Below are 26,251 nucleotides of genomic sequence, written 5' to 3'. Positions count from 1 at the left end.
CGCGCCGGCTCTACTTCCTGCTTCTAGGAACACCTGGAAGAGAATTTAAAATCTACGTAAACATAATGTCTGCATATGTACGTCGATGTTGTTGCTGTGGGTTGTATACAGCGAAATATGCAGCTGGCTCTCGCGCCGGCTCTACTTCCTGCTTCTAGGAACACCTGGAAGAGAATCTAAAATCTACATAAACATAATGCCTGCATATTTACCTCGATGTTGTTGCTGTGGGTTGTATACAGCGAAATACACAGCTGGCTCTTGCGCCGGCTCTACTTCCTGCTTCTTGGAACACCTGGAAGAGAATCTAAAATCTACATAAACATAATGCCTGCATATGTACGTCGATGTTGTTGCTGTGGGATGTATAATCGAAATATGCAGCTGGCTCTCGCGCTGGCTCTACTTCCTGCTTCTAGGAACACCTGGGAGAGAATCTAAAATGTACGTAAACATAATGCCTGCATATGTACGTCGATGTTGCTGCTGTGGGTTGTATACAGCGAAATACACAGCTGGCTCTCGCGCCGGCTCTACTTCCTGCTTCTAGGAACACCTGGAGGAGAATATAAAATCTGTGTAAACATAATGCCAGGATATGGACGTCGATGTTGTTGCTGTGGGTTGTATACAGCGAAATACGCAGCTGGCTCTCGCGCCGGCTCTACTTCCTGCTTCTAGGAACACCTGGAGGAGAATATAAAATTTACATAAACATAATGCCTGCATATGTACGTCTATGTTGTTGCTGTGGGATGTATAATCGAAATATGCAGCTGGCTCTCGCGCCGGCTCTACTTCCTGCTTCTCGGAACACCTGGAAGAGAATCTAAAATCTATGTAAACATATTGCCAGGATATGCACGTCGATGTTGTTGCTGTGGGTTGTATTCAGCGAAATACGCAGCTGGCTCTCGCGCCGGCTCTACTTCCTGCTACTAGGAACACCTGGAGGAGAATATAAAATCTACATAAACATAATGCCTGCATATGTACGTTGATGTTGTTGCTGTGGGATGTAAAATCGAAATATGCAGCTGGTTCTCGCGCCGGCTCTACTTCCTGCTTCTTGGAACACCTGGAAGAGAATATAAAATCTATGTAAACATAATGCCAGGATATGCACGTCGATGTTGTTGCTGTGGGTTGTATACAGCGAAATACGCAGCTGGCTCTCGCGCCGGCTCCAATTGCTGCTTCTAGGAATATCTGTGACAGAATGTAAAATCTTCTTAAACCTAATGCCAGCATATGTACGTCGATGTTGTTGCTGTGGGATCTATGCACCGAAATATGCAGCTGCCTCTCGCCCCGGCTCTACATCCTGCTTCTGGGAACACCTGGAAGAGAATCTAAAATCTACGTAAACATAATGCCTGCATATGTACGTCGATGTTGTTGCTGTGGGTTGTATACAGCGAAATATGCAGCTGGCTCTCTCGCCGGCTCTACTTCCTGCTTCTAGGAAGACCTGGAAGAGAATCTAAAATCTACATAAACATAATGCCTGCATATGTACGTCGATGTTGTTGCTGTGGGATGTATAATCGAAATATGCAGCTGGCTCTCGCGCTGGCTCTACTTCCTGCTTCTAGGAACAGCTGGAAGAGAATCTAAAATGTACGTAAACATAATGCCTGCATATATTTGTCGATGTTGTTGCTGTGGGTTGTATACAGCGAAATATGCAGCTGGCTCTCGCGCCGGCTCTACTTCCTGCTTCTAGGAACACCTGGAAGAGAATCTAAAATGTACGTAAACATAATGTCTGCATATGTACGTCGATGTTGTTGCTGTGGGTTGTATACAGCGAAATATGCAGCTGGCTCTCGCGCCGGTTCTACTTCCTGCTTCTAGGAACACCTGGAAGAGAATCTAAAATCTACATAAACATAATGCCTGCATATTTACCTCGATGTTGTTGCTGTGGGTTGTATACAGCGAAATATGCAGCTGGCTCTCGCGCCGGCTCTACTTCCTGCTTCTTGGAACACCTGGAAGAGAATCTAAAATCTACATAAACATAATGCCTGCATATGTACGTCGATGTTGTTGCTGTGGGATGTATAATCGAAATATGCAGCTGGCTCTCGCGCTGGCTCTACTTCCTGCTTCTAGGAACACCTGGGAGAGAATCTAAAATGTACGTAAACATAATGCCTGCATATGTACGTCGATGTTGCTGCTGTGGGTTGTATACAGCGAAATACACAGCTGGCTCTCGCGCCGGCTCTACTTCCTGCTTCTAGGAACACCTGGAAGAGAATCTAAAATCTACATAAACATAATGCCTGCATGTGTACGTCGATGTTGCTGCTGTGGGTTGTATACAGCGAAATACGCAGCTGGCTCTCGCGCCGTCTCTACTTCCTGCTTCTAGGAACACCTGGAGGAGAATATAAAATCTACGTAAACATAATGCCAGGATATGGACGTCGATGTTGTTGCTGTGGGTTGTATACAGCGAAATACGCAGCTGGCTCTCGCGCCGGCTCTACTTCCTGCTTCTAGGAACACCTGGAGGAGAATATAAAATCTACGTAAACATAATGCCTGCATATGTACGTCGATGTTGTTGCTGTGGGATGTATAATCGAAATATGCAGCTGGCTCTCGCGCCGGCTCTACTTCCTGCTTCTCGGAACACCTGGAAGAGAATCTAAAATCTATGTAAACATATTGCCAGGATATGCACGTCGATGTTGTTGCTGTGGGTTGTATACAGCGAAATACGCAGCTGGCTCTCGCGCCGGCTCAACTTCCTGCTTCTAGGAACACCTGGAGGAGAATATAAAATCTACATAAACATAATGCCTGCATATGTACGTCGATGTTGTTGCTGTGGGATGTATAATCGAAATATGCAGCTGGCTCTCGCGCCCGCTCTACTTCCTGCTTCTTGGAACACCTGGAAGAGAATCTAAAATCTATGTAAACATATTGCCAGGATATGCACGTCGATGTTGTTGCTGTGGGTTGTATACAGCGAAATACGCAGCTGGCTCTCGCGCCGGCTCTACTTTCTGCTACTAGGAACACCTGGAGGAGAATATAAAATGTACATAAACATAATGCCTGCATATGTACGTTGATGTTGTTGCTGTGGGATGTATAATCGAAATATGCAGCTGGCTCTCGCGCCGGCTGTACTTCCTGCTTCTTGGAACACCTGGAAGAGAATATAAAATCTATGTAAACATAATGCCAGGATATGCACGTCGATGTTGTTGCTGTGGGTTGTATACAGCGAAATACGCAGCTGGCTCTCGCGCCGGCTCCAATTCCTGCTTCTAGGAATATCTGTGACAGAATGTAAAATCTACTTAAACCTAATGCCAGCATATGTACGTCGATGTTGTTGCTGTGGGATCTATGCACCGAAATATGCAGCTGCCTCTCGCCCCGGCTCTACATCCTGCTTCTGGGAACACCTGGAAGAGAATCTAAAATCTACGTAAACACAATGCCTGCATATGTACGTCGATGTTGTTGCTGTGGGTTGTATACAGCGAAATATGCAGCTGGCTCTCGCGCTGGCTCTACTTCCTGCTTCTAGGAACACCTGCAAGAGAATCTAAAATCTATGTAAACATAATGCCAGGATATGCACGTCGATGTTGTTGCTGTGGGTTGTATACAGCGAAATATGCAGCTGGCTCTCGCGCCGGCTCTACTTCCTGCTTCTAGGAACACCTGGAAGAGAATATAAAATCTATGTAAACATAATGCCAGGATATGCACGTCGATGTTGTTGCTGTGGGTTGTATTCAGCGAAATATGCAGCTGGCTCTCGCGCCGGCTCTACTTCCTGCTTCTAGGAACACCTGGAAGAGAATCTAAAATCTACATAAACATAATGCCTGCATATGTACGTCGATGTTGTTGCTGTGGGTTGTATACAGTGAAATATGCAGCTGGCTTTCGCGCCGGCTCTACTTCCTGCTTTTAGGAACACCTTGAAGAGAATCTAAAGTCTACATAAACATAAAGCCAGCATATGTACGTCGATGTTGTTGCTGTGGGATGTATACAGCGAAATATGCAGGTGGCTCTCGCGAGGGCTCTACTTCCTGCTTCTAGGAACACCTGGAAGAGAATCTAAAATCTACATAAACATAAAGCCAGCATATGTTCGTCGATGTTGTTGCTGTGGGATGTATACAGCGAAATATGCAGCTGGCTCTCGCGCCGGCTCTACTTCCTGCTTCTAGGAACACCTGGAAGATAATCTAAAATCTACATAAACATAATGCGTGCATATGTACGTCGATGTTGTTGCTGTGGGTTGTATACAGCGAAATATGCAGCTGGCTTTCGCGCCGGCTCTACTTCCTGCTTCTAGGAACACCTGGAAGAGAATATAAAATCTATGTAAACATAATGCCAGGATATGCACGTCGATGTTGTTGCTGTGGGTTGTATACAGCGAAATACGCAGCTGGCTCTCGCGCCGGCTCCAATTCCTGCTTCTAGGAATATCTGTGACAGAATGTAAAATCTACTTAAACCTAATGCCAGCATATGTATTTCGATGTTTGTGCTGTGGGATTTATGCACCGAAATATGCAGCTGACTTTCGCGGCGGCTGCAATTTCTGCTTCTAGGAACACCTGTGACTGAATGTAAAATCTACGTAAACATAATGCCAGCATATGTACGTCGATGTTCTTGCTGTGGGATGTATACAGCGAAATATGCAGCTGGCTCTCGCCCCGGCTCTACATCCTGCTTCTGGGAACACCTGGAAGAGAATCTAAAATCTGCGGAAACATAATGCCTGCATATGTACGTCGATGTTGTTGCTGTGGGTTGTATACAGCGAAATACGCAGCTGGCTCTCGCGCCGGCTCCAATTCCTGCTTCTAGGAATATCTGTGACAGAATGTAAAATCTACTTAAACCTAATGCCAGCATATGTATTTCGATGTTTGTGCTGTGGGATTTATGCACCGAAATATGCAGCTGACTTTCGCGGCGGCTGCAATTTCTGCTTCTAGGAACACCTGTGACTGAATGTAAAATCTACGTAAACATAATGCCAGCATATGTACGTCGATGTTCTTGCTGTGGGATGTATACAGCGAAATATGCAGCTGGCTCTCGCCCCGGCTCTACATCCTGCTTCTGGGAACACCTGGAAGAGAATCTAAAATCTACATAAACATAATGCCTGCATATGTACGTCGATGTTGTTGCTGTGGGATGTATAATCGAAATATGCAGCTGGCTCTAGCGCTGGCTCTACTTCCTGCTTCTAGGAACACCTGGAAGAGAATCTAAAATGTACGTAAACATAATGCCTGCATATATTTGTCGATGTTGTTGCTGTGGGTTGTATACAGCGAAATATGCAGCTGGCTCTCGCGCCGGCTCTACTTCCTGCTTCTAGGAACACCTGGAAGAGAATCTAAAATCTACGTAAACATAATGTCTGCATATGTACGTCGATGTTGTTGCTGTGGGTTGTATACAGCGAAATATGCAGCTGGCTCTCGCGCCGGCTCTACTTCCTGCTTCTAGGAACACCTGGAAGAGAATCTAAAATCTACATAAACATAATGCTTGCTTATTTACCTCGATGTTGTTACTGTGGGTTGTATACAGCGAAATACACAGCTGGCTCTCGCGCCGGCTCTACTTCCTGCTTCTAGGAACACCTGGAAGAGGATCTAAAATCTACATAAACATAATGCCTGCATATGTACGTCGATGTTGCTGCTGTGGGTTGTATACAGCGAAATACGCAGCTGGCTCTCGCGCCGTCTCTACTTCCTGCTTCTAGGAACACCTGGAGGAGAATATAAAATCTATGTAAACATAATGCCAGGATATGGACGTCGATGTTGTTGCTGTGGGTTGTATACAGCGAAATACGCAGCTGGCTCTCGCGCCGGCTCTACTTCCTGCTTCTAGGAACACCTGGAGGAGAATATAAAATCTACATAAACATAATGCCTGCATATGTACGTCGATGTTGTTGCTGTGAGATGTATAATCGAAATATGCAGCTGGCTCTCGCGCCGGCTCTACTTCCTGCTTCTCGGAACACCTGGAAGAGAATCTAAAATCTATGTAAACATATTGCCAGGATATGCACGTCGATGTTGTTGCTGTGGGTTGTATACAGCGAAATACGCAGCTGGCTCTCGCGCCGGCTCTACTTCCTGCTACTAGGAACACCTGGAGGAGAATATAAAATCTACATAAACATAATGCCTGCATATGTACGTTGATGTTGTTGCTGTGGGATGTATAATCGAAATATGCAGCTGGCTCTCGCGCCGGCTCTACTTCCTGCTTCTTGGAACACCTGGAAGAGCATATAAAATCTATGTAAACATAATGCCAGGATATGCACGTCGATGTTGTTGCTGTGGGTTGTATACAGCGAAATACGCAGCTGGCTCTCGCGCCGGCTCCAATTCCTGCTTCTAGGAATATCTGTGACAGAATGTAAAATCTACTTAAACCTAATGCCAGCATATGTACGTCGATGTTGTTATCTATGCACCGAAATATGCAGCTGCCTCTCGCCCCGGCTCTACATCCTGCTTCTGGGAACACCTGGAAGAGAATCTAAAATCTACGTAAACATAATGCCTGCATATGTACGTCGATGTTGTTGCTGTGGGTTGTATACAGCGAAATATGCAGCTGGCTCTCTCGCCGGCTCTACTTCCTGCTTCTAGGAACACCTGGAAGAGAATCTAAAATCTACATAAACATAATGCCTGCATATGTACGTCGATGTTGTTGCTGTGGGATGTATAATCGAAATATGCAGCTGGCTCTCGCGCTGGCTCTACTTCCTGCTTCTAGGAACACCTGGAAGAGAATCTAAAATGTACGTAAACATAATGCCTGCATATATTTGTCGATGTTGTTGCTGTGGGTTGTATACAGCGAAATATGCAGCTGGTTCTCGCGCCGGCTCTACTTCCTGCTTCTAGGAACACCTGGAAGAGAATTTAAAATCTACGTAAACATAATGTCTGCATATGTACGTCGATGTTGTTGCTGTGGGTTGTATACAGCGAAATATGCAGCTGGCTCTCGCGCCGGCTCTACTTCCTGCTTCTAGGAACACCTGGAAGAGAATCTAAAATCTACATAAACATAATGCCTGCATATTTACCTCGATGTTGTTGCTGTGGGTTGTATACAGCGAAATACACAGCTGGCTCTTGCGCCGGCTCTACTTCCTGCTTCTTGGAACACCTGGAAGAGAATCTAAAATCTACATAAACATAATGCCTGCATATGTACGTCGATGTTGTTGCTGTGGGATGTATAATCGAAATATGCAGCTGGCTCTCGCGCTGGCTCTACTTCCTGCTTCTAGGAACACCTGGGAGAGAATCTAAAATGTAGTGTAAACATAATGCCTGCATATGTACGTCGATATTGCTGCTGTGGGTTGTATACAGCGAAATACACAGCTGGCTCTCGCGCCGGCTCTACTTCCTGCTTCTAGCAACACCTGGAGGAGAATATAAAATCTGTGTAAACATAATGCCAGGATATGGACGTCGATGTTGTTGCTGTGGGTTGTATACAGCGAAATACGCAGCTGGCTCTCGCGCCGGCTCTACTTCCTGCTTCTAGGAACGCCTGGAGGAGAATATAAAATTTACATAAACATAATGCCTGCATATGTACGTCTATGTTGTTGTTGTGGGATGTATAATCGAAATATGCAGCTGGCTCTCGCGCCGGCTCTACTTCCTGCTTCTAGCAACACCTGGAGGAGAATCTAAAATCTATGTAAACATATTGCCAGGATATGCACGTCGATGTTGTTGCTGTGGGTTGTATACAGCGAAATACGCAGCTGGCTCTCGCGCCGGCTCTACTTCCTGCTACTAGGAACACCTGGAGGAGAATATAAAATCTACATAAACATAATGCCTGCATATGTACGTTGATGTTGTTGCTGTGGGATGTATAATCGAAATATGCAGCTGGCTCTCGCGCCGGCTCTACTTCCTGCTTCTTGGAACACCTGGAAGAGCATATAAAATCTATGTAAACATAATGCCAGGATATGCACGTCGATGTTGTTGCTGTGGGTTGTATACAGCGAAATACGCAGCTGGCTCTCGCGCCGGCTCCAATTCCTGCTTCTAGGAATATCTGTGACAGAATGTAAAATCTACTTAAACCTAATGCCAGCATATGTACGTCGATGTTGTTGCTGTGGGATCTATGCACCGAAATATGCAGCTGCCTCTCGCCCCGGCTCTACATCCTGCTTCTGGGAACACCTGGAAGAGAATCTAAAATCTACGTAAACATAATGCCTGCATATGTACGTCGATGTTGTTGCTGTGGGTTGTATACAGCGAAATATGCAGCTGGCTCTCTCGCCGGCTCTACTTCCTGCTTCTAGGAACACCTGGAAGAGAATCTAAAATCTACATAAACATAATGCCTGCATATGTACGTCGATGTTGTTGCTGTGGGATGTATAATCGAAATATGCAGCTGGCTCTCGCGCTGGCTCTACTTCCTGCTTCTAGGAACACCTGGAAGAGAATCTAAAATGTACGTAAACATAATGCCTGCATATATTTGTCGATGTTGTTGCTGTGGGTTGTATACAGCGAAATATGCAGCTGGTTCTCGCGCCGGCTCTACTTCCTGCTTCTAGGAACACCTGGAAGAGAATTTAAAATCTACGTAAACATAATGTCTGCATATGTACGTCGATGTTGTTGCTGTGGGTTGTATACAGCGAAATATGCAGCTGGCTCTCGCGCCGGCTCTACTTCCTGCTTCTAGGAACACCTGGAAGAGAATCTAAAATCTACATAAACATAATGCCTGCATATTTACCTCGATGTTGTTGCTGTGGGTTGTATACAGCGAAATACACAGCTGGCTCTTGCGCCGGCTCTACTTCCTGCTTCTTGGAACACCTGGAAGAGAATCTAAAATCTACATAAACATAATGCCTGCATATGTACGTCGATGTTGTTGCTGTGGGATGTATAATCGAAATATGCAGCTGGCTCTCGCGCTGGCTCTACTTCCTGCTTCTAGGAACACCTGGGAGAGAATCTAAAATGTACGTAAACATAATGCCTGCATATGTACGTCGATGTTGCTGCTGTGGGTTGTATACAGCGAAATACACAGCTGGCTCTCGCGCCGGCTCTACTTCCTGCTTCTAGGAACACCTGGAGGAGAATATAAAATCTGTGTAAACATAATGCCAGGATATGGACGTCGATGTTGTTGCTGTGGGTTGTATACAGCGAAATACGCAGCTGGCTCTCGCGCCGGCTCTACTTCCTGCTTCTAGGAACACCTGGAGGAGAATATAAAATTTACATAAACATAATGCCTGCATATGTACGTCTATGTTGTTGCTGTGGGATGTATAATCGAAATATGCAGCTGGCTCTCGCGCCGGCTCTACTTCCTGCTTCTCGGAACACCTGGAAGAGAATCTAAAATCTATGTAAACATATTGCCAGGATATGCACGTCGATGTTGTTGCTGTGGGTTGTATTCAGCGAAATACGCAGCTGGCTCTCGCGCCGGCTCTACTTCCTGCTACTAGGAACACCTGGAGGAGAATATAAAATCTACATAAACATAATGCCTGCATATGTACGTTGATGTTGTTGCTGTGGGATGTAAAATCGAAATATGCAGCTGGTTCTCGCGCCGGCTCTACTTCCTGCTTCTTGGAACACCTGGAAGAGAATATAAAATCTATGTAAACATAATGCCAGGATATGCACGTCGATGTTGTTGCTGTGGGTTGTATACAGCGAAATACGCAGCTGGCTCTCGCGCCGGCTCCAATTGCTGCTTCTAGGAATATCTGTGACAGAATGTAAAATCTTCTTAAACCTAATGCCAGCATATGTACGTCGATGTTGTTGCTGTGGGATCTATGCACCGAAATATGCAGCTGCCTCTCGCCCCGGCTCTACATCCTGCTTCTGGGAACACCTGGAAGAGAATCTAAAATCTACGTAAACATAATGCCTGCATATGTACGTCGATGTTGTTGCTGTGGGTTGTATACAGCGAAATATGCAGCTGGCTCTCTCGCCGGCTCTACTTCCTGCTTCTAGGAAGACCTGGAAGAGAATCTAAAATCTACATAAACATAATGCCTGCATATGTACGTCGATGTTGTTGCTGTGGGATGTATAATCGAAATATGCAGCTGGCTCTCGCGCTGGCTCTACTTCCTGCTTCTAGGAACAGCTGGAAGAGAATCTAAAATGTACGTAAACATAATGCCTGCATATATTTGTCGATGTTGTTGCTGTGGGTTGTATACAGCGAAATATGCAGCTGGCTCTCGCGCCGGCTCTACTTCCTGCTTCTAGGAACACCTGGAAGAGAATCTAAAATGTACGTAAACATAATGTCTGCATATGTACGTCGATGTTGTTGCTGTGGGTTGTATACAGCGAAATATGCAGCTGGCTCTCGCGCCGGTTCTACTTCCTGCTTCTAGGAACACCTGGAAGAGAATCTAAAATCTACATAAACATAATGCCTGCATATTTACCTCGATGTTGTTGCTGTGGGTTGTATACAGCGAAATATGCAGCTGGCTCTCGCGCCGGCTCTACTTCCTGCTTCTTGGAACACCTGGAAGAGAATCTAAAATGTACGTAAACATAATGTCTGCATATGTACGTCGATGTTGTTGCTGTGGGTTGTATACAGCGAAATATGCAGCTGGCTCTCGCGCCGGTTCTACTTCCTGCTTCTAGGAACACCTGGAAGAGAATCTAAAATCTACATAAACATAATGCCTGCATATTTACCTCGATGTTGTTGCTGTGGGTTGTATACAGCGAAATATGCAGCTGGCTCTCGCGCCGGTTCTACTTCCTGCTTCTAGGAACACCTGGAAGAGAATCTAAAATCTACATAAACATAATGCCTGCATATTTACCTCGATGTTGTTGCTGTGGGTTGTATACAGCGAAATATGCAGCTGGCTCTCGCGCTGGCTCTACTTCCTGCTTCTAGGAACACCTGGGAGAGAATCTAAAATGTACGTAAACATAATGCCTGCATATGTACGTCGATGTTGCTGCTGTGGGTTGTATACAGCGAAATACACAGCTGGCTCTCGCGCCGGCTCTACTTCCTGCTTCTAGGAACACCTGGAAGAGAATCTAAAATCTACATAAACATAATGCCTGCATGTGTACGTCGATGTTGCTGCTGTGGGTTGTATACAGCGAAATACGCAGCTGGCTCTCGCGCCGTCTCTACTTCCTGCTTCTAGGAACACCTGGAGGAGAATATAAAATCTACGTAAACATAATGCCAGGATATGGACGTCGATGTTGTTGCTGTGGGTTGTATACAGCGAAATACGCAGCTGGCTCTCGCGCCGGCTCTACTTCCTGCTTCTAGGAACACCTGGAGGAGAATATAAAATCTACGTAAACATAATGCCTGCATATGTACGTCGATGTTGTTGCTGTGGGATGTATAATCGAAATATGCAGCTGGCTCTCGCGCCGGCTCTACTTCCTGCTTCTCGGAACACCTGGAAGAGAATCTAAAATCTATGTAAACATATTGCCAGGATATGCACGTCGATGTTGTTGCTGTGGGTTGTATACAGCGAAATACGCAGCTGGCTCTCGCGCCGGCTCAACTTCCTGCTTCTAGGAACACCTGGAGGAGAATATAAAATCTACATAAACATAATGCCTGCATATGTACGTCGATGTTGTTGCTGTGGGATGTATAATCGAAATATGCAGCTGGCTCTCGCGCCCGCTCTACTTCCTGCTTCTTGGAACACCTGGAAGAGAATCTAAAATCTATGTAAACATATTGCCAGGATATGCACGTCGATGTTGTTGCTGTGGGTTGTATACAGCGAAATACGCAGCTGGCTCTCGCGCCGGCTCTACTTTCTGCTACTAGGAACACCTGGAGGAGAATATAAAATGTACATAAACATAATGCCTGCATATGTACGTTGATGTTGTTGCTGTGGGATGTATAATCGAAATATGCAGCTGGCTCTCGCGCCGGCTGTACTTCCTGCTTCTTGGAACACCTGGAAGAGAATATAAAATCTATGTAAACATAATGCCAGGATATGCACGTCGATGTTGTTGCTGTGGGTTGTATACAGCGAAATACGCAGCTGGCTCTCGCGCCGGCTCCAATTCCTGCTTCTAGGAATATCTGTGACAGAATGTAAAATCTACTTAAACCTAATGCCAGCATATGTACGTCGATGTTGTTGCTGTGGGATCTATGCACCGAAATATGCAGCTGCCTCTCGCCCCGGCTCTACATCCTGCTTCTGGGAACACCTGGAAGAGAATCTAAAATCTACGTAAACACAATGCCTGCATATGTACGTCGATGTTGTTGCTGTGGGTTGTATACAGCGAAATATGCAGCTGGCTCTCGCGCTGGCTCTACTTCCTGCTTCTAGGAACACCTGCAAGAGAATCTAAAATCTATGTAAACATAATGCCAGGATATGCACGTCGATGTTGTTGCTGTGGGTTGTATACAGCGAAATATGCAGCTGGCTCTCGCGCCGGCTCTACTTCCTGCTTCTAGGAACACCTGGAAGAGAATATAAAATCTATGTAAACATAATGCCAGGATATGCACGTCGATGTTGTTGCTGTGGGTTGTATTCAGCGAAATATGCAGCTGGCTCTCGCGCCGGCTCTACTTCCTGCTTCTAGGAACACCTGGAAGAGAATCTAAAATCTACATAAACATAATGCCTGCATATGTACGTCGATGTTGTTGCTGTGGGTTGTATACAGTGAAATATGCAGCTGGCTTTCGCGCCGGCTCTACTTCCTGCTTTTAGGAACACCTTGAAGAGAATCTAAAGTCTACATAAACATAAAGCCAGCATATGTACGTCGATGTTGTTGCTGTGGGATGTATACAGCGAAATATGCAGGTGGCTCTCGCGAGGGCTCTACTTCCTGCTTCTAGGAACACCTGGAAGAGAATCTAAAATCTACATAAACATAAAGCCAGCATATGTTCGTCGATGTTGTTGCTGTGGGATGTATACAGCGAAATATGCAGCTGGCTCTCGCGCCGGCTCTACTTCCTGCTTCTAGGAACACCTGGAAGATAATCTAAAATCTACATAAACATAATGCGTGCATATGTACGTCGATGTTGTTGCTGTGGGTTGTATACAGCGAAATATGCAGCTGGCTTTCGCGCCGGCTCTACTTCCTGCTTCTAGGAACACCTGGAAGAGAATATAAAATCTATGTAAACATAATGCCAGGATATGCACGTCGATGTTGTTGCTGTGGGTTGTATACAGCGAAATACGCAGCTGGCTCTCGCGCCGGCTCCAATTCCTGCTTCTAGGAATATCTGTGACAGAATGTAAAATCTACTTAAACCTAATGCCAGCATATGTATTTCGATGTTTGTGCTGTGGGATTTATGCACCGAAATATGCAGCTGACTTTCGCGGCGGCTGCAATTTCTGCTTCTAGGAACACCTGTGACTGAATGTAAAATCTACGTAAACATAATGCCAGCATATGTACGTCGATGTTCTTGCTGTGGGATGTATACAGCGAAATATGCAGCTGGCTCTCGCCCCGGCTCTACATCCTGCTTCTGGGAACACCTGAAAGAGAATCTAAAATCTGCGTAAACATAATGCCTGCATATGTACGTCGATGTTGTTGCTGTGGGTTGTATACAGCGAAATACGCAGCTGGCTCTCGCGCCGGCTCCAATTCCTGCTTCTAGGAATATCTGTGACAGAATGTAAAATCTACTTAAACCTAATGCCAGCATATGTATTTCGATGTTTGTGCTGTGGGATTTATGCACCGAAATATGCAGCTGACTTTCGCGGCGGCTGCAATTTCTGCTTCTAGGAACACCTGTGACTGAATGTAAAATCTACGTAAACATAATGCCAGCATATGTACGTCGATGTTCTTGCTGTGGGATGTATACAGCGAAATATGCAGCTGGCTCTCGCCCCGGCTCTACATCCTGCTTCTGGGAACACCTGGAAGAGAATCTAAAATCTACATAAACATAATGCCTGCATATGTACGTCGATGTTGTTGCTGTGGGATGTATAATCGAAATATGCAGCTGGCTCTAGCGCTGGCTCTACTTCCTGCTTCTAGGAACACCTGGAAGAGAATCTAAAATGTACGTAAACATAATGCCTGCATATATTTGTCGATGTTGTTGCTGTGGGTTGTATACAGCGAAATATGCAGCTGGCTCTCGCGCCGGCTCTACTTCCTGCTTCTAGGAACACCTGGAAGAGAATCTAAAATCTACGTAAACATAATGTCTGCATATGTACGTCGATGTTGTTGCTGTGGGTTGTATACAGCGAAATATGCAGCTGGCTCTCGCGCCGGCTCTACTTCCTGCTTCTAGGAACACCTGGAAGAGAATCTAAAATCTACATAAACATAATGCTTGCTTATTTACCTCGATGTTGTTACTGTGGGTTGTATACAGCGAAATACACAGCTGGCTCTCGCGCCGGCTCTACTTCCTGCTTCTAGGAACACCTGGAAGAGGATCTAAAATCTACATAAACATAATGCCTGCATATGTACGTCGATGTTGCTGCTGTGGGTTGTATACAGCGAAATACGCAGCTGGCTCTCGCGCCGTCTCTACTTCCTGCTTCTAGGAACACCTGGAGGAGAATATAAAATCTATGTAAACATAATGCCAGGATATGGACGTCGATGTTGTTGCTGTGGGTTGTATACAGCGAAATACGCAGCTGGCTCTCGCGCCGGCTCTACTTCCTGCTTCTAGGAACACCTGGAGGAGAATATAAAATCTACATAAACATAATGCCTGCATATGTACGTCGATGTTGTTGCTGTGAGATGTATAATCGAAATATGCAGCTGGCTCTCGCGCCGGCTCTACTTCCTGCTTCTCGGAACACCTGGAAGAGAATCTAAAATCTATGTAAACATATTGCCAGGATATGCACGTCGATGTTGTTGCTGTGGGTTGTATACAGCGAAATACGCAGCTGGCTCTCGCGCCGGCTCTACTTCCTGCTACTAGGAACACCTGGAGGAGAATATAAAATCTACATAAACATAATGCCTGCATATGTACGTTGATGTTGTTGCTGTGGGATGTATAATCGAAATATGCAGCTGGCTCTCGCGCCGGCTCTACTTCCTGCTTCTTGGAACACCTGGAAGAGCATATAAAATCTATGTAAACATAATGCCAGGATATGCACGTCGATGTTGTTGCTGTGGGTTGTATACAGCGAAATACGCAGCTGGCTCTCGCGCCGGCTCCAATTCCTGCTTCTAGGAATATCTGTGACAGAATGTAAAATCTACTTAAACCTAATGCCAGCATATGTACGTCGATGTTGTTATCTATGCACCGAAATATGCAGCTGCCTCTCGCCCCGGCTCTACATCCTGCTTCTGGGAACACCTGGAAGAGAATCTAAAATCTACGTAAACATAATGCCTGCATATGTACGTCGATGTTGTTGCTGTGGGTTGTATACAGCGAAATATGCAGCTGGCTCTCTCGCCGGCTCTACTTCCTGCTTCTAGGAACACCTGGAAGAGAATCTAAAATCTACATAAACATAATGCCTGCATATGTACGTCGATGTTGTTGCTGTGGGATGTATAATCGAAATATGCAGCTGGCTCTCGCGCTGGCTCTACTTCCTGCTTCTAGGAACACCTGGAAGAGAATCTAAAATGTACGTAAACATAATGCCTGCATATATTTGTCGATGTTGTTGCTGTGGGTTGTATACAGCGAAATATGCAGCTGGTTCTCGCGCCGGCTCTACTTCCTGCTTCTAGGAACACCTGGAAGAGAATTTAAAATCTACGTAAACATAATGTCTGCATATGTACGTCGATGTTGTTGCTGTGGGTTGTATACAGCGAAATATGCAGCTGGCTCTCGCGCCGGCTCTACTTCCTGCTTCTAGGAACACCTGGAAGAGAATCTAAAATCTACATAAACATAATGCCTGCATATTTACCTCGATGTTGTTGCTGTGGGTTGTATACAGCGAAATACACAGCTGGCTCTTGCGCCGGCTCTACTTCCTGCTTCTTGGAACACCTGGAAGAGAATCTAAAATCTACATAAACATAATGCCTGCATATGTACGTCGATGTTGTTGCTGTGGGATGTATAATCGAAATATGCAGCTGGCTCTCGCGCTGGCTCTACTTCCTGCTTCTAGGAACACCTGGGAGAGAATCTAAAATGTAGTGTAAACATAATGCCTGCATATGTACGTCGATATTGCTGCTGTGGGTTGTATACAGCGAAATACACAGCTGGCTCTCGCGCCGGCTCTACTTCCTGCTTCTAGCAACACCTGGAGGAGAATATAAAATCTGTGTAAACATAATGCCAGGATATGGACGTCGATGTTGTTGCTGTGGGTTGTATACAGCGAAATACGCAGCTGGCTCTCGCGCCGGCTCTACTTCCTGCTTCTAGGAACGCCTGGAGGAGAATATAAAATTTACATAAACATAATGCCTGCATATGTACGTCTATGTTGTTGTTGTGGGATGTATAATCGAAATATGCAGCTGGCTCTCGCGCCGGCTCTACTTCCTGCTTCTCGGAACACCTGGAAGAGAATCTAAAATCTATGTAAACATATTGCCAGGATATGCACGTCGATGTTGTTGCTGTGGGTTGTATTCAGCGAAATACGCAGCTGGCTCTCGCGCCGGCTCTACTTCCTGCTACTAGGAACACCTGGAGGAGAATATAAAATCTACATAAACATAATGCCTGCATATGTACGTTGATGTTGTTGCTGTGGGATGTAAAATCGAAATATGCAGCTGGTTCTCGCGCCGGCTCTACTTCCTGCTTCTTGGAACACCTGGAAGAGAATATAAAATCTATGTAAACATAATGCCAGGATATGCACGTCGATGTTGTTGCTGTGGGTTGTGTACAGCGAAATACGCAGCTGGCTCTCGCGCCGGCTCCAATTGCTGCTTCTAGGAATATCTGTGACAGAATGTAAAATCTTCTTAAACCTAATGCCAGCATATGTACGTCGATGTTGTTGCTGTGGGATCTATGCACCGAAATATGCAGCTGCCTCTCGCCCCGGCTCTACATCCTGCTTCTGGGAACACCTGGAAGAGAATCTAAAATCTACGTAAACATAATGCCTGCATATGTACGTCGATGTTGTTGCTGTGGGTTGTATACAGCGAAATATGCAGCTGGCTCTCTCGCCGGCTCTACTTCCTGCTTCTAGGAACACCTGGAAGAGAATCTAAAATCTACATAAACATAATGCCTGCATATGTACGTCGATGTTGTTGCTGTGGGATGTATAATCGAAATATGTAGCTGGCTCTCTCGCTGGCTCTACTTCCTGCTTCTAGGAACAGCTGGAAGAGAATCTAAAATGTACGTAAACATAATGCCTGCATATATTTGTCGATGTTGTTGCTGTGGGTTGTATACAGCGAAATATGCAGCTGGCTCTCGCGCCGGCTCTACTTCCTGCTTCTAGGAACACCTGGAAGAGAATCTAAAATCTACGTAAACATAATGTCTGCATATGTACGTCGATGTTGTTGCTGTGGGTTGTATACAGCGAAATATGCAGCTGGCTCTCGCGCCGGTTCTACTTCCTGCTTCTAGGAACACCTGGAAGAGAATCTAAAATCTACATAAACATAATGCCTGCATATTTACCTCGATGTTGTTGCTGTGGGTTGTATACAGCGAAATACACAGCTGGCTCTCGCGCCGGCTCTACTTCCTGCTTCTTGGAACACCTGGAAGAGAATCTAAAATCTACATAAACATAATGCCTGCATATGTACGTCGATGTTGTTGCTGTGGGATGTATAATCGAAATATGCAGCTGGCTCTCGCGCTGGCTCTACTTCCTGCTTCTAGGAACACCTGGGAGAGAATCTAAAATGTACGTAAACATAATGCCTGCATATGTACGTCGATGTTGCTGCTGTGGGTTGTATACAGCGAAATACACAGCTGGCTCTCGCGCCGGCTCTACTTCCTGCTTCTAGGAACACCTGGAAGAGAATCTAAAATCTACATAAACATAATGCCTGCATATGTACGTCGATGTTGCTGCTGTGGGTTGTATACAGCGAAATACGCAGCTGGCTCTCGCGCCGTCTCTACTTCCTGCTTCTAGGAACACCTGGAGGAGAATATAAAATCTACGTAAACATAATGCCAGGATATGGACGTCGATGTTGTTGCTGTGGGTTGTATACAGCGAAATACGCAGCTGGCTCTCGCGCCGGCTCTACTTCCTGCTTCTAGGAACACCTGGAGGAGAATATAAAATCTACGTAAACATAATGCCTGCATATGTACGTCGATGTTGTTGCTGTGGGATGTATAATCGAAATATGCTGCTGGCTCTCGCGCCGGCTCTACTTCCTGCTTCTCGGAACACCTGGAAGAGAATCTAAAATCTATGTAAACATATTGCCAGGATATGCACGTCGATGTTGTTGCTGTGGGTTGTATACAGCGAAATACGCAGCTGGCTCTCGCGCCGGCTCAACTTCCTGCTTCTAGGAACACCTGGAGGAGAATATAAAATCTACATAAACATAATGCCTGCATATGTACGTCGATGTTGTTGCTGTGGGATGTATAATCGAAATATGCAGCTGGCTCTCGCGCCCGCTCTACTTCCTGCTTCTTGGAACACCTGGAAGAGAATCTAAAATCTATGTAAACATATTGCCAGGATATGCACGTCGATGTTGTTGCTGTGGGTTGTATACAGCGAAATACGCAGCTGGCTCTCGCGCCGGCTCTACTTTCTGCTACTAGGAACATCTGGAGGAGAATATAAAATGTACATAAACATAATGCCGGCATATGTACGTTGATGTTGTTGCTGTGGGATGTATAATCGAAATATGCAGCTGGCTCTCGCGCCGGCTGTACTTCCTGCTTCTTGGAACACCAGGAAGAGAATATAAAATCTATGTAAACATAATGCCAGGATATGCACGTCGATGTTGTTGCTGTGGGTTGTATACAGCGAAATACGCAGCTGGCTCTCGCGCCGGCTCCAATTCCTGCTTCTAGGAATATCTGTGACAGAATGTAAAATCTACTTAAACCTAATGCCAGCATATGTACGTCGATGTTGTTGCTGTGGGATCTATGCACCGAAATATGCAGCTGGCTCTCGCGCTGGCTCTACTTCCTGCTTCTAGGAACACCTGCAAGAGAATCTAAAATCTATGTAAACATAATGCCAGGATATGCACGTCGATGTTGTTGCTGTGGGTTGTATACAGCGAAATATGCAGCTGGCTCTCGCGCCGGCTCTACTTCCTGCTTCTAGGAACACCTGGAAGAGAATATAAAATCTATGTAAACATAATGCCAGGATATGCACGTCGATGTTGTTGCTGTGGGTTGTATTCAGCGAACTATGCAGCTGGCTCTCGCGCCGGCTCTACTTCCTGCTTCTAGGAACACCTGGAAGAGAATCTAAAATCTACATAAACATAATGCCTGCATATGTACGTCGATGTTGCTGCTGTGGGTTGTATACAGCGAAATACGCAGCTGGCTCTCGCGCCGTCTCTACTTCCTGCTTCTAGGAACACCTGGAGGAGAATATAAAATCTACGTAAACATAATGCCAGGATATGGACGTCGATGTTGTTGCTGTGGGTTGTATACAGCGAAATACGCAGCTGGCTCTCGCGCCGGCTCTACTTCCTGCTTCTAGGAACACCTGGAGGAGAATATAAAATCTACGTAAACATAATGCCTGCATATGTACGTCGATGTTGTTGCTGTGGGATGTATAATCGAAATATGCTGCTGGCTCTCGCGCCGGCTCTACTTCCTGCTTCTCGGAACACCTGGAAGAGAATCTAAAATCTATGTAAACATATTGCCAGGATATGCACGTCGATGTTGTTGCTGTGGGTTGTATACAGCGAAATACGCAGCTGGCTCTCGCGCCGGCTCAACTTCCTGCTTCTAGGAACACCTGGAGGAGAATATAAAATCTACATAAACATAATGCCTGCATATGTACGTCGATGTTGTTGCTGTGGGATGTATAATCGAAATATGCAGCTGGCTCTCGCGCCCGCTCTACTTCCTGCTTCTTGGAACACCTGGAAGAGAATCTAAAATCTATGTAAACATATTGCCAGGATATGCACGTCGATGTTGTTGCTGTGGGTTGTATACAGCGAAATACGCAGCTGGCTCTCGCGCCGGCTCTACTTTCTGCTACTAGGAACATCTGGAGGAGAATATAAAATGTACATAAACATAATGCCGGCATATGTACGTTGATGTTGTTGCTGTGGGATGTATAATCGAAATATGCAGCTGGCTCTCGCGCCGGCTGTACTTCCTGCTTCTTGGAACACCAGGAAGAGAATATAAAATCTATGTAAACATAATGCCAGGATATGCACGTCGATGTTGTTGCTGTGGGTTGTATACAGCGAAATACGCAGCTGGCTCTCGCGCCGGCTCCAATTCCTGCTTCTAGGAATATCTGTGACAGAATGTAAAATCTACTTAAACCTAATGCCAGCATATGTACGTCGATGTTGTTGCTGTGGGATCTATGCACCGAAATATGCAGCTGGCTCTCGCGCTGGCTCTACTTCCTGCTTCTAGGAACACCTGCAAGAGAATCTAAAATCTATGTAAACATAATGCCAGGATATGCACGTCGATGTTGTTGCTGTGGGTTGTATACAGCGAAATATGCAGCTGGCTCTCGCGCCGGCTCTACTTCCTGCTTCTAGGAACACCTGGAAGAGAATATAAAATCTATGTAAACATAATGCCAGGATATGCACGTCGATGTTGTTGCTGTGGGTTGTATTCAGCGAACTATGCAGCTGGCTCTCGCGCCGGCTCTACTTCCTGCTTCTAGGAACACCTGGAAGAGAATCTAAAATCTACATAAACATAATGCCTGCATATGTACGTCGATGTTGTTGCTGTGGGTTGTATACAGTGAAATATGCAGCTGGCTTTCGCGCCGGCTCTACTTCCTGCTTTTAGGAACACCTTGAAGAGAATCTAAAGTCTACATAAACATAAAGCCAGCATATGTACGTCGATGTTGTTGCTGTGGGATGTATACAGCGAAATATGCAGGTGGCTCTCGCGCGGGCTCTACTTCCTGCTTCTAGGAACACCTGGAAGAGAATCTAAAATCTACATAAACATAAAGCCAGCATATGTACGTCGATGTTGTTGCTGTGGGATGTATACAGCGAAATATGCAGCTGGCTCTCGCGCCGGCTCTACTTCCTGCTTCTAGGAACACCTGGAAGATAATCTAAAATCTACATAAACATAATGCGTGCATATGTACGTCGATGTTGTTGCTGTGGGTTGTATACAGCGAAATATGCAGCTGGCTTTCGCGCCGGCTCTACTTCCTGCTTCTAGGAACACCTGGAAGAGAATATAAAATCTATGTAAACATAATGCCAGGATATGCACATCGATGTTGTTGCTGTGGGTTGTATACAGCGAAGTACGCAGCTGGCTCTCGCGCCGGCTCCAATTCCTGCTTCTAGGAATATCTGTGATAGAATATAAAATCTACTTAAACATAATGTCAGCATATGTATTTCGATGTTGTTGCTGTGGGATCTATGCACCGAAATATGCAGCTGACTCTCGCGCCGGCTGCAATTCCTGCTTCTAGGAACACCTGTGACAGAATGAAAAATCTACGTAAACATAATGCCAGCATATGTACGTCGATGTTGTTGCTGTGGGATCTATGCACCGAAATATGCAGCTGCCTCTCGCGCCGGCTCTACATCCTGCTTCTGGGAACACCTGGAAGAGAACCTAAAATCTACATAAACATAATGCCAGCATATGTACGCCGATGTTCTTGCTGTAGGATATATACAGCGATATGTGCAGCTGGCTTTCTTGAAGAATCGCATATTGCCGATATACGCGTAGAACTTTTCGAACACTGATAGCTTTGGTGTACATCCGATACGTTGTCGAGAGACATCCTAATAAGACCGCAGGTTTGAGGGCAGATCGAGGCAGGTAGGACGAGCGAAGTTCGAACTGCAACTGAAAACAAGCAGATGAAGAGAAAAGCAGCTGCCAGGCGCGCCCTTCCTGATCTCGATGCTCATCAGCGTGTAGCTCGCGCGCTGCTGCGGGTCACGTGACAGAGCTGACGAGAGAGGAGGGAGGATGCGGGTTCAAGGCGCTGGACACTGGACGCACCCCACCCCTCTATGAAAAAAAAAGAACAGAAAAACTCGCGGTTAGTTTTTCTTCTTTTTTTATCACAGTCAATGCTAGGGAGAGGGTGCACAAACCGCTGTACCGCTGTCCACGCGCTTTCCTCCTCACTTCGTATTGCCACAGAAAGTTTACTACGCCGAGTTTAAAATCTCGGAAAGGAGGTGAATTTTTTGCAGCACGCTTGAACCAAATACTCTGCTAAGTTGAATACATTTCAGTCCGCTCATTTGCATTAGACAGAACGCCTACATCGCCGAATCCAGCCCTGATGGTGTGGAGGTCCACGTCAGTCCATGCGCGTGTGCACGTGGATGCTCGTGGCGGTATCGTCTCCCATTCCACCTAAAGCCCCTTCATGTTTCAAAAGTAGCGCAAGGTTCGTTGATGCACGAGGCACGTGCAACGTGCAACTCTTGGGAAGATCATGGCGGCACAGCGCAGCAAAGTATTTGGCGCAGCGCTTAGCTATGCTTCGTCTCACCCTACGATGGACTAAAGGCAAACGCTACGGACCGCCAGACCCAATCACGAGCCCCTCAGAAATTGTGCGGTATTTCGCTTCGGTGCACGTATCGGATCCTGAGTTTCAGATCACTGATTAGGGGGCGGGTCGACAGGGGCTCGAATCGGAGACCACTGAGTGACTGAACAATTTTATATCGCAAAGAAAGCCACGACATATAGGCTCTTTGCAGCGTCGAAGCAATAGAAATGATAACGGCGTTTTGGGATTCGCAGCATCATTCGTCCACCCTTAAAGTTAAACGTGTCGTAGTATAGCGGGAAATGGGATTGGACTTGGCGGCCCGTGGCTTTGGCCTTTAGTCCATTGTAGGATGAGACAAAGTATAGATTTTAGACGCCATATGTTCTTCCTAAAAGTGGCGCGCGGCACGTGTATCGAGCATTTCCACAACAATGAATTTGGTATGTAGAGCAATCATCATCATCATCATTTTCCGCCCGATAGCCGAGACCTCCTCGACGATAGATGGCTCTCGTCAAGCCCAGAAATCCTGTGTGCGCCGAGGCTATTGTATTTGGGTGGAGTGGAATGTATTCCCCCTAGTAAAGTATTTGCGTGAACGCTGGAAATGGCGCGCGGCGGCCTGGAGCTCGGCTTGCGCCCGAGCGAAAGAAGCACCCAGCGCGAGCTCGCAATTTGACCGCTGCAACAGCGGGCCTGTTCTCGCAATGCTCGCTGTTCGTGCAGTCACGTGTTCGCGCGTTACCTTCGCTGAGGCTTGAATTGAGGCGAAACGGAGTCAACAAGTATATTCTTTCACGCGGTCGCGTCCTCTGCGAGAGAGATTCGAGCTAAGTAAATTGAGGCAACAAAGAACGCCAAAGTTTGAAAATTTTGTCAAAAATATCGGCTCGGCAACTTGGCATGGATACGTCAAAAGTGTTTATTGCTGTTGCACTATAAGCGAACATCAGCGCAATCATAATATAAATATAATTACTTGCATTATGCGGACGATTGTAAATCGATGAAGCGGCGCTTTGGGCTTTCCCAAAACAGGCTGCCACTGCTGAAACTGGCGTGCCCATGCCCCCGATCTGTACGTTTAGTATTAAACGGGTTCCGGAGGGCCGTTTGATTAAGCCGGTACAGCTTGCCGGTCACCAGTCACCAGTCTGTGCAACATGTTCCCCGGTTTGAGCAAACATGAAATAACTTTGCTCAAATGAGTGACCCATTTGCCCAGACAACTGACCCGTTTACCAAAGAAGTGACCTGTTTTGCCCAAATAGGTGACCGTGATGGCTCATACGGGGGACCCCTTTGAGCCATACGGGCGACCCTTTTGACAAACAGGTGGCCGGTATGGCTAAACTGTTAACGGTATGAACCCGTTTACGTTCATATATGGCGCCAAATGTTGTCTTGTTTTTTTCAGTAGGGCATGCCACCTGTGGCCAGTGTTGTAGCCGTTACCAAAAAAAGAAGCGAAATACGTTACTCGTTACTTGCAAATAAAATGAACGCGTTACCAACCTTGGTTACTTGAAAAAAAAAAAGCTTCACCGTTACTCCAAAATAAAGTGACACGCATTACTTTTGTGTCACTTCTTAAATTAAAAAATAACTTGTTTTAAGCTGCGACTTTACAGGTATGCATAAGCGTCATATATAAAGAAACATCATGTCCATTCAGAAAGTGAACATAATCAGCTTATTTCTTTTATTGTTCACCTAAATACTTGCGTGAAAAAGAAACGCGAGTAGAAGCCCAAAGCACGCAACATTTTATATAACTTGTCGTCTGGAAAAAAATGTAAGTGTATTTTTTTTGCTTTGGGTAGAATATGTAACGGGTAATGTAACAGCGTTACGCGTTACCCGAAATAAGTAACGTAAGTACGTTACCCGTTATAGGTTTGAAAATATAACGAGTACGTTACGAAGTTAATGGCAATTCAACGCGCTCCCGGTACCGCCGTTACTTCTAACGCGTTACCGCCGAGACTGCTGTTGGCTGTGGTCGCGTTTTTATTCTTTATGAACATGTACACACGCCCATCTTAAAATTGGGCATATTGTTCGCAAGTCTAAATGACACGCGGCACTATAGTCATGTGTGCTGAACGAAGACTGAAAATGTGTCCCAACATGCAGGCTGCTCATCCATTGACCAACTGGTCCCCGAGATGGTTGTGCATCAAGAACACTTTTCCGGCCAGTGCGACCAACTCAAGTGACAACATTTTTTTATGAGGTGCATTTTGCAGTCGCTTATTGTGCCATCTGCCAGCAAGCGCCTTTGCGACTTGTCAGGTTGATAAATAAAACTTAGATGACTGAAATATATTGACCTTTGTATTTTTTGCCTTTCCTATATCTTGATTTTCTCCTACCCCATGTTTGGCATTCCGAGACAGCACCTAAAATAGGTTAGTGTCTGGGGATGTCCACCGACGTTTGATTGACGTACTTATTTTGCTTTGATAATACCCTACTGGGGAGATTGTCACTACGGCCCGTCAGGATTTCTGAGTCGTCTTAATGACCCCTTTAAGATTTTTAAGAAAGTTTTGAACTATTAAGTTTTGTTGTGTGAATTTTTAAACAGCGGGATGTTATTCAGCCCCAACGGACGTCTGACGCTGAAGATGCGCAATTTAGTCAGTGCAGTACGTCTCCTAGCCTCGGGTCTTTAACGTGCATCGCGGTACGTAAAAGTGTTCAGAAAGGTCTGCGCCGTCTGTCAAAGTATTTCCCAGAGAGCATCGTACTCTCCGAGATTTACGAGGCGGGAGGCATTTTTGCTCTTTTGTAACGGGCGACGGCACGGAGTGGTCACTCAGTGTTGGCGTGCGGTGCGATAGGCCGTGCGCTTTGCGAGTTGTGCGATAGGCCGTAAACATCTGCTGGCACGCCTGTGGACAACAGCTGGTTACAAACGACACCAGCTGCTGAGCTGATTTCGCACGACACTGATGACGCCCTGTTTGCGTTCTCTCGGTCGAACGAAGGACGCTTTGGACCTCTGAATTTGACCAGTATGACGAAAAAAAGACATAAATTCACTTCGTTTGAATTCATTTTATTTAGAAAGTCGCAGGCGAATAAACGGTACAAAAATACATAAATCACTCACGGGCACATCGGCACACAAGCTTGTGAAGACACCCCGGTGAATATACACACCCGCGAGAATTCCCGAAATGATCGCCGAGCACATCCACGGCCTCTCTTCATCCGTATCCAAGCGTTCGGGAGCACAAGACTTCACCACCAACGAAATCACACCACCACCTGTCAACAATGTCGAATCGTGGAGGGGCCCATTCCTATTAAGGCGTCTGCTTTTGATGCGAACTGCTGCGCTTTCGTAAAACTTTCGCCGGGTCCTCAAAGATTGGGTTACTGTTTACGCCGGGTCTCAAGAATCTGCGTCGTCGAACAACTTCAATCAAGCACGAAATAACACCCATGGTACAATGTACTAGACAT

The 26,251-nt window shown here is 45.9% G+C and overlaps 1 protein-coding gene across 1 annotated transcript in view; it reads left to right on the top strand.

Moving 5' to 3' along the window:
* Positions 1 to 24,996, top strand: part of LOC115321051 (hydroxyacid oxidase 1-like) — a 127,876-nt gene extending 102,880 nt beyond the window's left edge. The window contains exon 10 of the mRNA XM_040212270.1: positions 24,914 to 24,996. Within this exon, the coding sequence (XP_040068204.1) occupies positions 24,914 to 24,996 (83 nt within the window). The remainder of the gene's footprint in view (positions 1 to 24,913) is intronic.
* The last annotated feature ends 1,255 nt before the right edge of the window (positions 24,997 to 26,251 follow it).

Source organism: Ixodes scapularis, unplaced genomic scaffold (assembly GCF_016920785.2).
Source record: "Ixodes scapularis isolate PalLabHiFi unplaced genomic scaffold, ASM1692078v2 PGA_scaffold6__148_contigs__length_123643588, whole genome shotgun sequence".
NCBI lineage: Eukaryota > Metazoa > Arthropoda > Arachnida > Ixodida > Ixodidae > Ixodes > Ixodes scapularis.
This window is presented reverse-complemented; position numbering and strand designations above follow the sequence as displayed.